At 34.9% G+C, this 18,015-nt stretch overlaps 1 protein-coding gene across 1 annotated transcript in view; it reads left to right on the top strand.

The window, feature by feature from the left end:
* Positions 1–18,015, top strand: part of IL1RAPL1 (interleukin 1 receptor accessory protein like 1) — a 639,823-nt gene that overhangs the window by 95,847 nt on the left and 525,961 nt on the right. The window contains exons 3-4 of the mRNA XM_077763082.1: positions 5,374–5,560; positions 8,055–8,208. Coding sequence (XP_077619208.1) covers positions 5,374–5,560; positions 8,055–8,208 — 341 coding nt within the window. The remainder of the gene's footprint in view (positions 1–5,373; positions 5,561–8,054; positions 8,209–18,015) is intronic.

Here is an 18,015-nt window from a genome sequence, read left to right as displayed (position 1 = left end):
ACTTCAGGTCACCTTTGCCAGAGAAAACTAGGTCTTTTTTGAAATCAATATTGTACTTTTTATTATTGAAGTAGAGTTGAACTAGTTCTTTTTTTAAAAATCCACAATAATATTTTTTCTTCACTGGAAAGGACAACTAAGTAATGACTGTCAGGAGCAAGTGTTTTCTCCATATACATGTATATCCTGTTTCTCTAGCCATTTTATTTTTTTTTCTTAAAGTTTTATTTATTCTTGAGAGAGAGATAGAGATAACATGAGCAGGGGAGGGTCAGAGAGAGGGAGAGACACAGAATCCAAAGACAGCCTCCAGGCTCTGAGCTACCTGTCAGCACAGAGCCCGATGCGGGGCTCAAACCCATGAACCATGAGATCGCGACCGACTGAGCCACCCAGCCACCCCTCTAGCCATTTTATAAACATGAAAACTAGTAGTCATGATTTAGCTTTTTACCTAGATTGCAGCCCATCTGTTCTAAACAATAGAATCCCAATAAATACGTGCTGCTGCTGATTTTCACCAAAAGTCCTGTAGGAGCCTTCACCTTACCCCATTTACCCCTTGGCATGGTATTTCCTTGATGGCACAGAGCCATGGTGCCATCGTAGTCATGCTGCAAATATGATGATGGCGGATGGTACTCTTTACTTTGAGAGTGTGTAATTCCTCTCATAGGGATCATTTGTTTATTAATGTGTCACAAGTTACTTGCTTCCTGTTAGCTCTTTTCAGTAAATAGGACTATAGTGTTCATTGGATGCTGCTTTATTTTTAGCTTTTTAAATCACCTCCTGATGAATGGAAACAGTAAACAAGTATTAAAACATTGAAAGGAATTTGAAAATAGTGCTATCCTGGGGAGTCTGGAATTCCAGACATTACCAGACAGTTGTAAATCAGCAGTCACCTCACAGAGCTGGGGAATCGAAGTCAGGAAAATAAGAATACCTAAGTGTGCTTATCCGGAGCTGCTTTCTGAAAATTAGTGGTCATTTGCACCTATAGAAGAGGAGAAAGGGACAGCTGGGGTGGGGAGTCTGCATTTTTCATTGGGTTTACTCATTCTTCTCCAGCCCATGTAGATATCCCAGATGAAAAATAGGACTTTTCTGGATTCTTATGCGTAACACTAATTAATCACCGAAGAACTGAAGGCATCATCATGATCATGTCATCTGTCTAACCTGCCTTCTTAAAACACTGGGTGGCTGTACTGGAAAATGGAAATCTAAAGGAAATAGAGAAAGGGGATGTAGTACTGATAATATCTAACACTTACTCATTGCTCTCTGGAAGACTGGCACTGCCCTAAACTCTTTCTGTGTTTTAACATGTTTGATTCCCAAAACAACCTTCGAGTTGTTAGTATTATTTTCTCCTTATACACATGAGGAAATGGCAGCCTCAGGAGTCAAGTAACTTTGCCTAATTGCCAAAAGTAGTGAGTGATGGAGCTGGAATCTGAACCTCTCACAGCTGGGCTTTGGAGATCTTGTGCTTGACTCAGCCCTGTCTGTATAAAAAATATCTGGGGTTTGATAAAAAAAAGGTGTGGAAAAACAAAGAAACAACAGTAATCAATAGTTTGAGGAGAAAGAAAACCTAACATTCATGAATTTAAAAGNGGATGTAGGGGGGAGGGGCATGGAGGAGGGCACTCGTGTGGATGAGCACTGGGTGTTATGTGGAAACTAATTTGACAATAAACTATTTGTAAAAAATAAAAATAAAAAAAAGAATTCTAATGTGTACAAATATCAGTATTATTCTAAAACATGGGCATTTTCTTATTATACATTGGGATGTATCCTAGGATAGTTAATTGCTTAACTTAGATAATCGTTTTTTTCTGAAAATATTACCTTAAAATGAGCCTATAAAGAGCATGTTCTAGTCTATGCTGGAGTAAAATTAATAAATAATGCATGAGCAATATTTTTAGCAAACCCAAAGAGGTTATTTTTTCCACTTGGGTGTGAAGCTCAAGCTAAAATTTAGCACACTTTCTTTTCTCTCAAAGCTGTTTCTTTTTTAGTATTTTCCATGCTGAAAGATTGACTCTACTTTTCATATACTCATCTGAGAAAAGTTCTTCATCATCTTGGATACTTCTCTTTTTCCTTTGCTCCTTCTCTGTCATATCAATTCTGTATCTTTAATACAATTTGAGCAAGATTCCTCCTTTCTGTCTCAGTTGGTCATTGCCTTTGGAGCTGCCATTTTTTTCCTGAATGAATGATGTTACTTTCTGATTTTTTCACTGCACTTAGTCCTCTGTTCTCTCCAATCCATTTTTCTCACTGTCGTCAGAAAAATCTCTCCACCATCGCAATGTCTTCATTTCCCAGCACAAAGTCCACATTCTGCTGTGGCTTACATGACTCTCCTTCTGGCTTCTATACACCTCTCCGGTCTCAGTGCCTACTGTTCCTTTATAACTACTTTGTAATCCAGCCACACCAAATTATTTGCATTTCCTCCAACATGCCAAGTTGTTGCATGTCTTCAGAAGCCTTTGTGCACACTGTTACCTGCATTAGCCTTTGTTAAAGTTGCTGGATTCTTATTCATTCTTTAAGACAGCCAGGTATCACAGCGCCTGGGTGGCTCAGTCAGTTAAGCGTCTGACTTTGGCTCAGGTCATGATCTTGTGGTTCATGGGTTCGAACCCTGTATCGAGCCTGGAGCATGATTCAGATTCTCTGTCTCCCTCTCTCTCTGCTCCTCCCCCACTCATGATCTGTCTCTCTTTCTCTCAAAAATGAGTAAACTTAAAAGAAAAATAAGACAACCAGTTATCACAACTTAAGAAGTCTTGATTCTTTCTTTGACACTGCTGTGGTAGTGCCCAGTAGCTTTTTGGAGTGCTTATCACATTGAATTTTAGCTGTTTACTTGTGTATCACCTCTGGACTGTGAGAGGCTGAGAGCAGGGAATATGTTTTATCATTCTCACAAAATCTCTGAACACATTCTTTTGGGACCATTTTACTGACTGACTTTGTTTAAAGATTAATGGTTTTACCTATGTAGTATTTTAGGTGTACTTGTAGGCTATTATATGAAGGTAGAGACATCCATACTTAATCAGTCTACATAATAATTTTGTGGCACTTTCCTTTGTTACTCAATATAAAACTGAATAAATAACCTTAAAGGAAAACTCTATTTTTCTCCTCTACTCCCAGTACTTCTCACACTAGGTATGTGGGGACTTTTCCACACCAAGCAATTTTGCAACACCAGCTGGATATGCTACAGTTCAAATCTGTTCCGACACTATGTACTTGGAGATAACATCACACCCCACAGGTTAAGGACTCAATCCCACAAGACTGCCTCCTGATTCACAAGTCAGACCCCAGTTGCAAGTCCAGGTTGTCACCTGTGCTTCTGATAGACTGACTACAAATCATAGATTCTCACAACCCCCTCCTTGGATTCAATCATTTGCTAGAATGGCTCACAAAACTCAGGAAGCAGTTGACTTACTATTGTCAATGTATGACAAAAGATATCTCAAAGGATAGAAATGAACCGTCAGATGGAAGAGATGTGCAGGGCACAGTATGACCTGCCCCCTCCTAGCACTTCCATGTGTTCATCAGCCCAAACTCATCCAGTCTCTGTTGTTCTAGAGTTTTTATAGAGCTTAATATAAAGCTCGTGCCCACTTGCNTATTAAAAAGGGTATTTTAGAGGATTCAGATGGACGGCTAGAGGCAGAGTAACATAAGGCAAAGTCTGCAAACGTCCCAAGCGCCAGAGCTTCTGTCCCAGCGGAACTGGGGTACATCACACCCCTGGCACTTGGATGCACTCACTAACCTGGAAGCCCATCTACTCTTGTTCACGAGTTTTTATAGAGCTTAATACCCTGCCCCTTTCCCCTTCCAAGAGGTCCATGGTGTGGTTAAAAATTCCAGCCCTCTAAACACTTGGTCTTTCTGGTTACCAGCCCCATTCTGAGGCTTTCTGGGGGCTTCATCCTCAAACATCTCATTAATATAAACTCAAAAGTGATTAAAAGAGTCTCCCTTTGAACAGTCAAAGACACTCCACTCCTCTCACTCTGGCGTTTCTTAGAGTTTCAGTAAATCTGTGCCAGGAACTAAGACCAAATATTTATTTATTATTACACCACAACCAACCTACCTATTTTCTGGCTATTCTCATGTTGTCATATTGGCATTTTTTTAAAAAAAGCAAAAATTTGAATCAAGTTGCTGCTTAAATGTCAAATATCTTGGCTGAATAAGAAGGAGGACTTGGGGGCTGTGGTCTCTGTGCACCAATGCAGAGTGAGAAGAGCCAATGTTACTGAGCACCTGTGACAGGCCATACTCAGACACCTAAGGTTCTGAGGGGTAAATGAGTTGCCCAACATTGCAGAAATAGTAAGCAGTAAAACTCAAATCCAGAACTTTGATAACCAAGTATACAAATAAGCCACTGGGCACTTACCATGTAAGAAATTCTCTATGAAACTTTGACTTTGATGTTTTATGCTTCTCTTTTTTCTCACTGCCTGCATCACCATGGCTGACCCATAGCAGTGTTCATTGAATGTCCAGAGACTTGAATGGCAAACCCAAATAGTGCAATTTGCAGGAAAACTTCCTTTGGCCCAACTCTTCCAAAGAGATCTCTGAACATGATTTCTATTCTCATGTATTTCAAGTTATAAACTTGATTTAGGAACCAACAAGTTGTAAAATGAGGCACTAATTTAATGAGCTGATTCTGTAGAGCCTGTCAGGTTGGGGTTGTCCTTACATGTTTCTCTTGTCTGATAATCTGGACTCCAGGTCCCAACCCAAATGTCTGTAAAGAGTGAACTTGCAGTGTTTTTATCCAAGGCTTTTCTTCCCAGAATCACTGATAACCTCTCCATTTATCAAGACAACCAGTGCTACAAGAATTGAGCAACCTTTTTCTTCTCCTTCCTTTATGCCCAATAGACCAGTTACATTTTTCGACTTCTCTGTTGAGATTGCCAAGTTTAGCCTAAACCCAAGGTTCACTTACTTTGTGACCTAAATCTTTATTTTATTATTTTAGATACAAATATCCCTAGTGAACAGTTTTCAAACCACACTTGTTATATATAATACAAATGAATTTCAGGCAAATGAAATAAATGATTTCACAGAACCAAGCTTTGTTTAGCTGCATGATAAGAGAGAGCTCTGTAGAATAAGCCATAATACCATCACCTTAATTAATCAAGGGAATTTATGCTTATCTCTCTTCCTCTCCCTCTCCTCCTCTCTCTCTTTCTCTGTTTCTTTCTCTTTTAGTGAAGTAAATACATGGCCTGGCAGCACTTTTTGTTCACACCAAACCGTCTTATTTACTCTGCTTCATTCCAGAAACTCCACTTACTGTATGAAAGTATCCATCTCGCTGACAGTGGGTGAAAATGACACTGGACTCTGCTACAATTCCAAGATGAAATACTTTGATAAAGCTGAACTTAGCAAAAGCAAAGAAATTTCATGCCGTGACATAGAAGATTTTTTACTACCAACCAGAGAACCTGAAATCCTATGGTATAAGGTATGTGCTGTGAATGATTTTGTTACTTACAAATAGATTGATGTGTATTTTATTCTTGGACAAGTTGGATAAAAAAAATAAATGGATATGATGAAGTTCAGCTCTGCCCTCCTAAAATAGTACAGCAAGTTGTGTTGGTCATTATAAGTTTTCAAACCAGTAGCTTTGATAAATGCTTGCCAGTATTTATATTGATAATCCATGGCAATAAGCTGTTGTGTTAATGTTCACATCTAGCTTATGCAATTCTTTCAAATCGATTATAATCTGTGTTTATAATTTCAGGAACTAAAATATATTAAGCATTCATTTCAGAGCTCTTCACAGAAACAGTCCTAATGTCCCCAAAGAAGGAAAGGATTGATTTTACTTCTATGAGAAAATCATGCACTAGCTTTATTGAATTGTTCTGTTTAATGGAAGTATCTTTGTGCATATTCAGTTCCTTTTCATATAAAAAATATATTTTCTAAAATCTGATGAAAATTCAAAACATTATAAAAATAGTACTACATAAACTTCAGAAACCAAAAGAAACTTTAGACTTAAAGAGAATAACCCAACCCCTGTCCTTCCTATCACATAATTGACTTTCTTTCAGTTTTAAGATTTGAATGTACTCCTCAACTTATTTCTACCATACAAGAAATGTTTGTTATTGAGTCTACTCAAGAAAATACAGTATAGGTGCTATGACCATTTGTCTGGGATATTATATCTATGACTTAAAGAGTACTGGTATAAATTTTACTTTGTATAATTTCCTAGAAGTAGGAGTTTAGGAAGCATGACCTCATAGTAAGTAGACACACCAATATCTCTATGTCATTCATTCAGAACTTATGAGAAATTATCAAGAAACAAATCTTTAATAATTTGNTCAGAACATTTCAACTGTTTAAATATTTTTGTACCCTTTCCCTTTTTTTTTTTTAAATTGTGTATTTCTCACCCTGATTCTCGGTGGTTTGCCTGCTTTCCACAAGCAGATCCTTAGCAAGCCCTAATGATGACTTCGAAAGGGAGAGGTATTAGGGGAGTTTGACTCAGGTCTCTAAAAACAAATGTTTGTCTAGTAGTCATATGTGTATATTCACTTCTACACATGTACACAGACACAGACACACACACACACTCAATGTTTAACATGGCTGGCCTCACACTGGTCTTTTAGTCATGTTTCTACCACTACCCTAATCACTGTGACCTTAAGCTGTAAAGACTGTCACTAGTGGAGTGATGAGAGGCAATGCAATATATATGGAACTTAAAAGTCTTGCACTAATTCAGATTATTTTCCCGTATTCAAGGCAATATATATTCCATGCATTTAGTGTATAACTTTTGCAATTATGACAGTGTGTACAACTAATATGAGGATATAAGATGTATATTTTGGTCTGTAATAACTGGAATCTGCTATCCATTTATACAGAGGCATTGATCCACATAATCAAAATGATAGTCTGCAAAATGTTGATTCGGCAATAAATTTTTTTCAGAAATAATACTACCTTTGAACAGTGTCAGTGGGCTTAAAGCTGCTTTTATCCTCATCGTCTTGATTTCCAATCTGGCTAGTGGAAATGGACTTCTGGCAAAAAGAGAAAGCTCATGAGCCAACATCATTATAATCTAAAACTTAATTTAGAGACCATATTTTGGTAGACCCACCAACAATGAAAATAGATATTTGTTGAACTGTAAAGACCTTGTATAGAAATGTTGGCCATCTCTTTTATGAATTATAGAATATAAATGTTATGAAGAGACTGAATTATTTCTAAATGTAGTATTAAAAGATTTAAAATATTGAAATGTAAGTGTTTTACTCTACGGTATTAATTTTTCTGCTTTATACTAAAATATTATATTTTCTATTTTATGTTACTAGTATCAAGATGGTTAATTTCACACTCAGCATATAAGGAGTATTTACTTCTAAAAATGATGTTAGGAGTTATCTTAACGAGTGTCCCTTTTCTTATGTCTTCTAAATCAATACATTTCTGATTTAGAGACACTAATCTTTGAAGTTAATAAAGTGACTCTTTTTAAAAAGAACAAAAACAAAAAACTAGCCTCTTTTGAAATTGAGGTACCTGATTTCCCAGAGCTGTGGAGAAGATATGAAAATTTTTGTTATTAATTCCAAACTTTTTAGCCCTTTAAAATATAACATCAGAAGCTTTTGGTTTAGTTATTTAGAATACTTTTCTTGGGGCCCCTGGGTGGCTCAGTTGGTTAAGCATCTGACTTCGGCTCAGGTCATGATCTCATGGTTCATGGGTTCCAGCCCAGCGTTGGTCTCTGTGCTGATAGCTAGCTCAGAGCCTGGAGTGTGTTTTGGATTCTGTGTCTTCGTCTCTCTCTGACCCTCCCCTGTTCACACTGTCTCTCTCTCTCAGAAATAAATAAAACATTAAAAAAAAAAGAATACTTTTCTCTATTTTTCACTTATACTTACCACAGAAATTTTGTGTTTTCCATGCAGGAATGCAGGACAAAAACATGGAGGCCAAGTATTGTATTCAAAAGAGATATACTGCTTATAAGAGAAGTCAGAGAAGATGACATTGGAAATTACACCTGTGAATTAAAATATGGAGGCTTTGTTGTGAGAAGAACTACTGAATTAACTGTTACAGGTAATCATAGTCTTCACTATTTCATTTGCAAGTAATGAAGTTGAGTTTTTATGCTACATATTGATTTTTTCAAATCTTTGCAATGAAAGAATTACTTAACCAAAAGCCAAGTGAACTCCTATAGGTGAAATTTATTCCTCCTTGCTTTTAAATGATCTTGTGCTGAAATGCATTTGAAAGGTTAAAGAAAATAAGCTTAGGGAATTAGAGAAATGTTAGCTTTTGAAAGTACTTGAAATAATGAGTTTACTATTCTAGAAAAGTATGCTTATATTTTGTAATGGTATCATTTTTGCAAACATTTCCAAAGCACTGAATAGAATATATGAAATCTATCTCTGTCTTCCTGTCTTGCTCCAGATTAGAAAAATTAACTATTTTATTCATTTACCGCTCTATAAATCTGACATATGTGTACTAATGAACTTGAAAATAACATAATTTCAGGTGCAATAACTGAATAATTATATGAGATGCGGTGATTGGTGTCATTCCTCTAGCTGGTTGCTAAGATAGAAGGGCTTGATCACAAGATTTAGAACTCTTGTCTATAATCATGAGTCTCCAGCTCACTGATCTCATGACCTTATTGGAATCACCACAGTCTTCACGATACCAGTTTCTTCATGCACCAAATGGCAGTTATAAAACTTGCTTTGTTTATTTCATAGGATTTTTGCAAGATTTAGTGATGTAAGGAGTATGAAGTCAGTTTGCATAATATAGAATTATATCCAAATGTGCATTTTGGTCATTTTATGTCATGTGATATTTTGTTCTCATGCCTTTTTACCTGATAGTTTACTTCTCTGAAAGTGGTTCCAAGAGGAAAACAGGAGGGGAAACAAGAGCAGTATTAGGAGTTAAAGAAATTGTTCTCATCTTAGTGAGAAAGGTTCTTCTTGGTAACTCTTCGTACAATCATATTTATGAAACATGTGGAAATAAGTGTACAAAGGATATCATATACTTTTAAGAGATTTTCATGTGTTCACTAATTCACTTAATATGTTTTTCTTGTATATGAAGGGTGTTTAGTGGTAGTCTCCTTCATCTTATAATCATTGTCTTCTCTTTCATATCTTGAGATTATGATATATTTTGATTTAAAAACTAAAATTCAATTTATGAAATTCATTTGGTGAATATTAATTATTCTTATCTAAAGAACATTTTATTTAAATAAATAAGGTACTCTTTGGCAATGCCTTTGGTAAATATTGGTCTCAGTAACTGACACTTTATCTCCCTCTCTGTGTAATGGAACAGTGAAAAATATAACTGTTTGTACATGGGTTTTCTTTGCAACATATATTGAGGTTTTTATTTATTTTTTGCTTTCAGTCTATAATGAGGTAGATTTTCCATGAGTAGGTATACAGAAAAGGAATTTAAAAATATAATGAAAAAACATCTATAAAGAATGTAGAATATACTTCTAGTCTTTATTCTTTGGATTTTAGAACTAATCCTTGGTAAATACATCTCTTCCCTTTGTAGAAACATTAGGACACTAAACCACTATGTAGAAAGAGGTGATTAAAAAAAAATCTCGCAGAGACTGGAAACTGAGTCCCAANTCATGATTATATTATACTTAATGTAAATATTATGCACAGCATGATATCATTTATTTTTAGTGGATCTGCATTAGCTGATGTTAAGCAAATATTTTGAAGTGTTTTAGAATATGTTTCTTTTGAATAAAAAAGAAAGAGCCCTGCATGTAAAGAGGAGAGGAAACTTCTAGTTTCATAAGGTGGCTAAATGTGCAGACAGTATTGTGAGCTTTTATAGGAGAGCCTCCACTTATTAAAAGTGTATGTATCTACTTAAGTGAAGTAGTGGTTCAGGGAACAGATCACAAGGATAAAATAATAAACCTGCTCATCACTTTTGGTATACTTTCAACANTCTGTCTCTTCCACCCTGTTCTCTAAGCCTCAGCCACACTGAAGTTTTCACTGTTCTCCAAATATCCTCCTTCTGAGCCCCTATACCTGGTATGCTTCCTCTGGAATGCTTTTTCTTGCACATTGTCACAGCGCTGATTCTTACCCTTTCTTCAAGGCACAACCCAAATGTTCCCTTTGTCTGGAGGCTTGTAGTTCTTCATGCCTTCATAGCACTTTTAGAATCCCCACTTCAGCAGTTAGACACTGCATTATAACTGTTGACACTCCTCTTCTTCCACAAGAATGTGAGGTCCTTACAAAGGCATGTCTTCTTTGTAATAAGCACTTTATTTGAGACCAGTTTTACATTTACAGAAAAATTATAGAGATGATAGAGGGAGATTCCATATACCTACATCTAGTTGATGTAGAAATAAAAGCTGGAGTGTTGGGAATTAAGGAGGGCCCTTGTCATAATGAGCACAGGGTGCTGTATGGAACTGTTGAATTACTACATTGTACACCTGGAAGTAATATAATGCTGTATGTTAACTAACTGAAATCAAAAATTTTAATTTAAAAAAATTCATATTATTTCATTTATGTGATATTGATCCATTACTTTTATGCTATAATATTCTGTTACATGAATATCTCACAGTTTATTGATAGACAGGGTTGTTTTCTAGTTTTTTTAATATGATATTGTCATTAACCATCTCANNTCTCATAAGTGCACACACACAAACACACACACACGCACACACACATTGTTTATTTTGCTTAATAGTAGGCATTTATGTAGAATTTTAAACCTAAGAGTGTATTTGCTTATTCTGAGTATGTATATTTTAAATGTACTAGATAATGTTTGAATTGCTTTGGGTAACGCGCCAGCCCAACTAAATGAAATGGGAGGAGGAAGGGAATAGTACTCCAAAGAAAAGTTGAGGTGCCCAAAGAAGGTGAAAAATATTCAAGGGATATAAACAGGAGATGTCCAGTACCTTTAAAGAGTATGATTTCTTGAAAATTGTAAAATGTGGTTTGATATTCATAAAAATCTATTGTGGGTATTATAATAATTTTCTGTACTTCAATATTGCTAAACAAAAATGTGAAAATATTCAAGTTTGTTTTCACATAAGTTGTCGTATCTGAGGATTTCTTACACTAAATTCTAACTCTCATACTCAAATCATAACTTTAACACAGACCATCTGTCTAATTATTTGTGGGTATAGGGGAAATATTGTGTCCAGAGTTGGTCCATAAAAAACTTAGTAATTCCAAGCTAAATTAGAACAGCTTGGCTCTTTGTACAGTATTCCCTATTTAGATAAAAAATACAGATTTGTTATGATACATTGTTTTGGATTTGTTACATCTAAGGAAAAAATTATACACTATTATGATTATTTTTCTAGAAGTATTGATTAAATTATACAATATTCCCTTTCATCTGGTTAGTACTTATTTTTTCTTCTGGCCAAAACGTTCTTCTGGAGTTTTTAGGAGAAAGATTAAGAACAAAATAACACTGTATTTACATCAAAAAATTTGAAATGAGTCTGACCAGTAGAAAAGCCACTTAATTTGTAGGGCTAGACCATAGAGTGAAATAATGGTTTTAAAAAATGGATTTTGAAAATGTTATGTCAGGAAAAAATATTCCTAACAAAATGCAGGACTCAGCAACAACAGAGAAGAAAGGAAAACTGACTTTAAAAAAAGAATGAACTGATAGCTACAAGAATGTGATGGTTTTAGTAGCATTTTTATACTTGGTTTAACATTTTTAACAGCGTTAATGTAGCAATATATTTAAACTACTTCCCAATCAACCAGAGGTTGAAGATATGCTCTCAAAAAGTACATCTTCCTCTTCTTTTTATGGATGAGGAAGCTGAGGCAAAGAAAGGTTAAGTGGCTTTATCACAAAGCATCATGGTGACAAATTTAGGAATAAAATTTAATTTCCTGAACTCCAGTTTCTGATTTACTCTACTGGATAATTAATAGCAAGGCATTGTATTTTTCATATTAGCTCTGCTGATCACTATGAAAGATTTATCATTTAAGTTCAACTGAAACACATTTTCCTATGAGCCCTTTAATTCTTCTGCCACTGATGTAATTAAATGGTACCTTTGTAGTGTAGCCCAGGGGCATTCACTGATTCCTTTTATTTATTTATTTTTCCTTAAAAAATAGTTCCTTTTATCTTCCCTTTTAAAAACCTATTTTGGTTGACATATTTCATAGACTCAGGTATGCTCTACTGACTGTAACCTAACAAGAAATGATGAAATTGACCACACGAATTGATAAATTACAGACTTTGTGAGTTTAGTAATGTGCTAGAACTATGCCCACAGAAGCCATCACATATATTATTTTTTATAAAAGGAATCATATTATAGGTAGTCTTAGCTGTTTTATGAGTAAACATCTGTCATATTTTACAACTCAAAAATCATTTAGATTAATTCAGAATTTTGAATTCAAAGAGATTAAAGCTGGTCAATATAGTGAAACTGAGTTTAATCATTTTGGCTGTCCAATCCTGATTTAGAATTCAGTCCCTAGAGCAAAAGACCTCTCTTCTGAGTATTTTCTAATGATAGCTCTGCTGACACTAATTACCTTAATTTATTGTTTGATCTCTCAATATATTGAATGAGTTGCCAAAATGTATTAATCAAGCAAATATTTAATGTCAAGCCATGATAACTTTGAATAAAAAGCATGATTTTTTTACTCTTTAGCAGAAAATGTTGTGGAATATGTTAGAATATATCAATAGCAAATTTGGGATGTGCCGTTTCTAGCCATGGGGAAAACAAGGCATTATTCCTTTGGAAAATTTCCATCAATATAAACAATAATAAGCATTAGTAATCACAATAGTTAATGTTGTTTACTAGATGCTGGGATCTGTTCTCCCTAAGTTCTTATTTATAATTACTCATTGAATCCACATGACCTCAATTTACTCACCCTTTAAAACTTTTCAGGTGCTTTCTATCTAGATTTTACAAATTACACTTGAACATCATTCATTTGTTTCATGGCCTACTGACTGGCATCCAGCCAGGGCCTCAACTGAGCCTGGGTCAAGACAGCATTTAAAGAAACAGAAACAAAACCAAAAAACAAAGTCATATGACACCCCTAACAGTGTCAAGTATTAGAATCCATAGATACAGGTTGTAAATTAGCTATGCCTAAAAGGATGAGTGAGATTTTAGAAACCTAAAAGAATGATGCCATTTTTGGCTCTGTGTGAGAGCATCCCTATTAAGAAGAGTACTTGGTCACCAGCACTTCCTACCTCAGATCTATATTGTTTGATTTGATTGAATATTATGGCCTACTTATTGGTGTTATATTGTTTCCTGACATAGTTTATCAGCAAGAGGTAGCCTTTGGTTTCTCGCTGCTTTTGACGGCATTGGATTTGAAGTGTACTAGAATGTTTTCATTATGATGACCTTATCAGTGCAGTCCTTTGGACTGCTTGCCTCTGAGAAATGGTACAGTCTTCTTGTCCCCAGCCATCCCTCAGGCCTCATCCCACTATGAGAGCTGTACAGCTTCAAGCTTTGCAGACCACTAACCAAACTCATACCTACCTCACTGGTAGAGAAACAGCTACTTTTTCTCTGACTGCTAACCATATGGCAGTCACTGTGCAAAATGATTTAGAGGCATTATTATCTACATTTTACCAAGGATGCAATTCAAATTACATCGTGGACATGAATTTATATTTTTAAATACAGATCAACATCTTCATTTCTAATGAAATTCCATTCGTTTATTTGCACTCTCCTGTATCCGATTCTCTTACGCTATTTCAGCAAACTCACTTGTGAGGCTGGAAGAGCTGACCAGTAAAGATTCTTTCATTGAATGGTTAGTTTAGTTATTTAGAGAAACAAACCTCTGGAACTGTGCTGTCCAATACAGTAGACATTAGCAACATGTCCCTCTTGAGCACTTGAAATGTGATTAGACTGGACATAAATGTGTTGCAAGCATAAAATATACACTAGATTTCAAAGACTTGGTATGAGAAAATAATGCACAATATATTAATTTGTAATTTTCTATTGATTACATATTAAAGTTATAATATTTGATCAGATACAAAATATTACTAAATTATTTTTACCTTTTTTACTTTTTAAAATGTAGTCACTACAAAATTGTTAATTTTATATGTGACTCACCTTATGTTTGTATTGGACACCACTGTTCTAGAAAGTGAATGTGATCATAGTCGTGAAAAGTGTAAAGGGAAGGCACAGGATCCAGAACCTTAGGTGTAGTTCCATTGGTGGCTGTGCCACACATGAGCTAAGAGACCTTGACCAAATCACCTTACTTCCTTAAGTGTTGTTGTAATGTTGAGAACGTGAATACCCACTCACAGTGCCACTGTAAGGAGTAAATTAGCCAAAGCATGTGAAAGCAGTCTATAAAGAAATGTACTAATGGAAGTGTCCACCATCATGGTTTGGTCTGATCTGTGTATCTTTACCTTGGCTTGTTTTAATTAATGGAATGTTGATATTTATAATCTTAACCCAGTATTTTGAATGACAGTATCATCAATACAAATCATTGAGTAATACTCATGGATCATTAAGTAATGGTTTATATGTGTGGAGAAATCTCAAAAAAATCTTATTTCTATGCAATCTATTAACAAGTGCAGTCCAGTGTTTGTAAGGACGTAAGTAATGAACATACACATGCCTTGCATTTCTGCTTTTGATCTGATTGTATATATGTATATATAAGTCTGATTTCTTAACATCTCTTTTATTGTTACAAATCTGGTTCCTTCTTTGTGGGTCACATTAAAAATCCCATTCGAATATGATTCCTCTTATATGCAGTACTGGGAATAAGCATATTCATAAAGAGAGAAAGTTAAAGGGATGGGGGAGGAAAAATGGAGAGTTGTTTCTTAATGGGTATAGAGTTTCAGCTTGGGAGAATGAAGAGGTTATGGAAGTGGATAGTGGTGATGATTGTACAACATTGTGAATGTACTAAATGCCACCAAATTGTACACTTAAAATGGTTAATATGATAAACCTTATGTATATTTTACCACAAATGTCCATTTTAAAACAAATGGTCATTCTTAACAGTTTAGAGTACATTTAAAATTTATCATGTTAAAAAAAATTTTAGGAGCATCTTTTTCCAACTTCATGTTGATTCTCTAGCTCAACAGGCATTGATTTTGCATAAAACTTCTGAAACTCAAGCCATTATTTTGGCACTTTATATTAACTGGTTTTAGTTTTGACATCACCAAAATTGACTGGGAGCTCAACATTTCACCTATTTCAGTACAGAAACTCTGGTATTGATGGTGTAGTCAGATGAACTAAGACACCCCTAACACCCAGCATTCTCCATCTTCCCCATCTCATTAAATCAGATTGCAAATGGACTCTAGGATGACGCATTCCTGATGCAGATAGATTACTACATATTTAAAAGTAAAACTCTTAAGGATAAAATATAACATAATAGGAACTAGAATCTAGAAGACAGATTCCACCATATTTTATGGCAGTTAAGTCTCTGAGCACTATGAATAAAGATGGCTGTAACCTCAGTGCTAAATTGCAATTAGTATCTATGTCCCTGTAAACTCTTTAAAGTATGAAGACTCAACTTAGTATATAATGTCAACACTAGAACTTAGGTGAAACTTGGCGAGATAAATTTTCTAGTGGTTCAGCAGATTAATTAGATGTTTTAGTGTGATAATACCTATATGTATGTGTGTGTATCTATGTAAATATATATATATACAGATATAAAAGATAATTTGATAATTCTCTTTTAGAGAGTTATCAAACCTATTTTATATACAGCTCTTATATTCCCAATTTTTTATTGCTTATGAAGTGACAAATTTATTGGTATAAGTAAAACCCGAGTTGATTTAAGCAGTAGGTTCCTACTAGACTTAATGATACTATATCATTCCAATATTAGTTTAAATAAATTCTTATTATCTTATTTTTCAAAATGAACAATAATGCATAGTATCTACAATTGAATTATTGCAAAAGCAGTATGATCATGTTGCTACTTCACTATGGGTGTTTTTGTCAATCAACTGAACTCTGTCAAGCTTAATGTGTACAGGACTGAGGAAAAATTAAAACCACAGGCCAGTTTCCTATCATACTCACTTCTTATATTATTCTTAACGAAGTCCCAAGTTTATATTTTTTCTCTCCTAGACACCAAATGAAGAAGGACAGTAAGAATTTGTGGAGAACTATGGTAGGAAAGTTTCAATAGACTGAGAATATTAATATTTTTTGTTTTAAAAAAACTATGACATGATATAATCAGATGCTAAGAATTGGGAAAATTCAGGGGCACCTGGGTGGCTCAGTTGGTTAAGATACCGACTTTGACTCAGGTCATGATCTCATAGCTGTGGGTTCAAGCCCCATATCGGGTCTCTGTTGACATCCCAGAGCCCAGCTCCTGCTTCAGATTCTGTGTCTCCCTCTCTTTCTGCCACCCCCCCCCCACCATTCTCTATCAAAAGTAAATAAACATTAAAAGAAATAAAGTTAGAAACTTAGGAAAATTCAGAATAATGGAAGAACAACTAGAAGTTATTGCACTAACAATACATCAGGTAAAGGTTTCATCATGATTTAGAAGGTTTTTTTTGTTTGTTTGTTTTTGGTTTTTTTTTTCTGTTTACTGCCTATATGGCAGTATGTTTACATTCTCCACATCTTATCTTTTTGGTTAAGTTAGGAGATTCAGTTTATAACTCTGTGAGTTTAGCATTTGACAATGACTCCTAGAAAACTCATTGCTCAATACTGGGACTGATTGCTTGGTGCTATCTTCTTTGGAGGTTTATAAATAAGATAGATTCAGTTTTTAAAATAAAATAGCCACATGGGTGGCTCTGTTGGTTAAGCGTTGGACTCCTGATTTCGGTTTGGATCATGATCTCACAGCTTAGTACATTTGAGCCCCGCATGGAGCTCTGTCCTGTTGGTACAGAAACTGCTTGGGATTCTCTCTCAACTCTCTCTCTCTCTCTCTCTCCCCCTCCCACACTTGCACTGTCTCTGTCTCTCTCAAAATAAATAAATAAACTTTTAAGAAAAATATGATAGATTCTCCTCTGGGTTATGTGTAGGCATAGACACATAAGCTGGAGGAAGGTTGCGGAGACTGGTGATTTTTCATTAAGCTAATTATTTTAGCACTCACATTTTTCAAAGTTATTTTATGGCTTAAAAACCAGGAAGCAATTAAGAAAATCAAAATATTAGGGTTTGATATGACAATTTCATAATTACATAATGACATTTTAAATGATAAATGTTTATTTTCAAAAGATACTAACTTTTTGGAAGAGCTTTTATTGCTTCCAGCTATGAACAGGCCCACTAGGTATACAGTATTCCAGGGTTTTAACCTGCCTCTCCTGCAATTTTGAAGTCTCTTTCTTGATAAAATCAAGAGGTAACTATTCAAAGTAACTTGCAATTGATGTGGACATTGTGTAATACATATTTAGAAGAATTTTTAAAACTACCTATGACAAAACCTCATGGAAATAGAGTTGGTTTTATTCATGTCAAAATATATGGTTTTTGCATAAGAGGAATTCATGTTTTCATTTCTTAAAATGCTTGACCAAAGCTTTTAGTCATTATGTTAGCATCTGTTGCTCCATCTGGAAGACCTAAAAAATCCAATGAATTATAAATGGACAGTTCAACATGAATATGCAAATTAAAGACATTTTATGAATTCTATGTAAGATGTAAGGAATAGTTTACTCTGTGCCTTAACTAGAAGATCTTACTATATATTTCTTAATCATCTGTTGGGTTTT

The sequence above is a fragment of the Crocuta crocuta genome, unplaced genomic scaffold (genome assembly GCF_008692635.1).
Source record: "Crocuta crocuta isolate KB4526 unplaced genomic scaffold, BGI_CrCroc_1.0 scaffold486, whole genome shotgun sequence".
NCBI classification, from domain to species: domain Eukaryota; kingdom Metazoa; phylum Chordata; class Mammalia; order Carnivora; family Hyaenidae; genus Crocuta; species Crocuta crocuta.
Note: the sequence above shows the minus strand (reverse complement) of the source record. Positions and strands in the feature narration are given on the sequence as shown.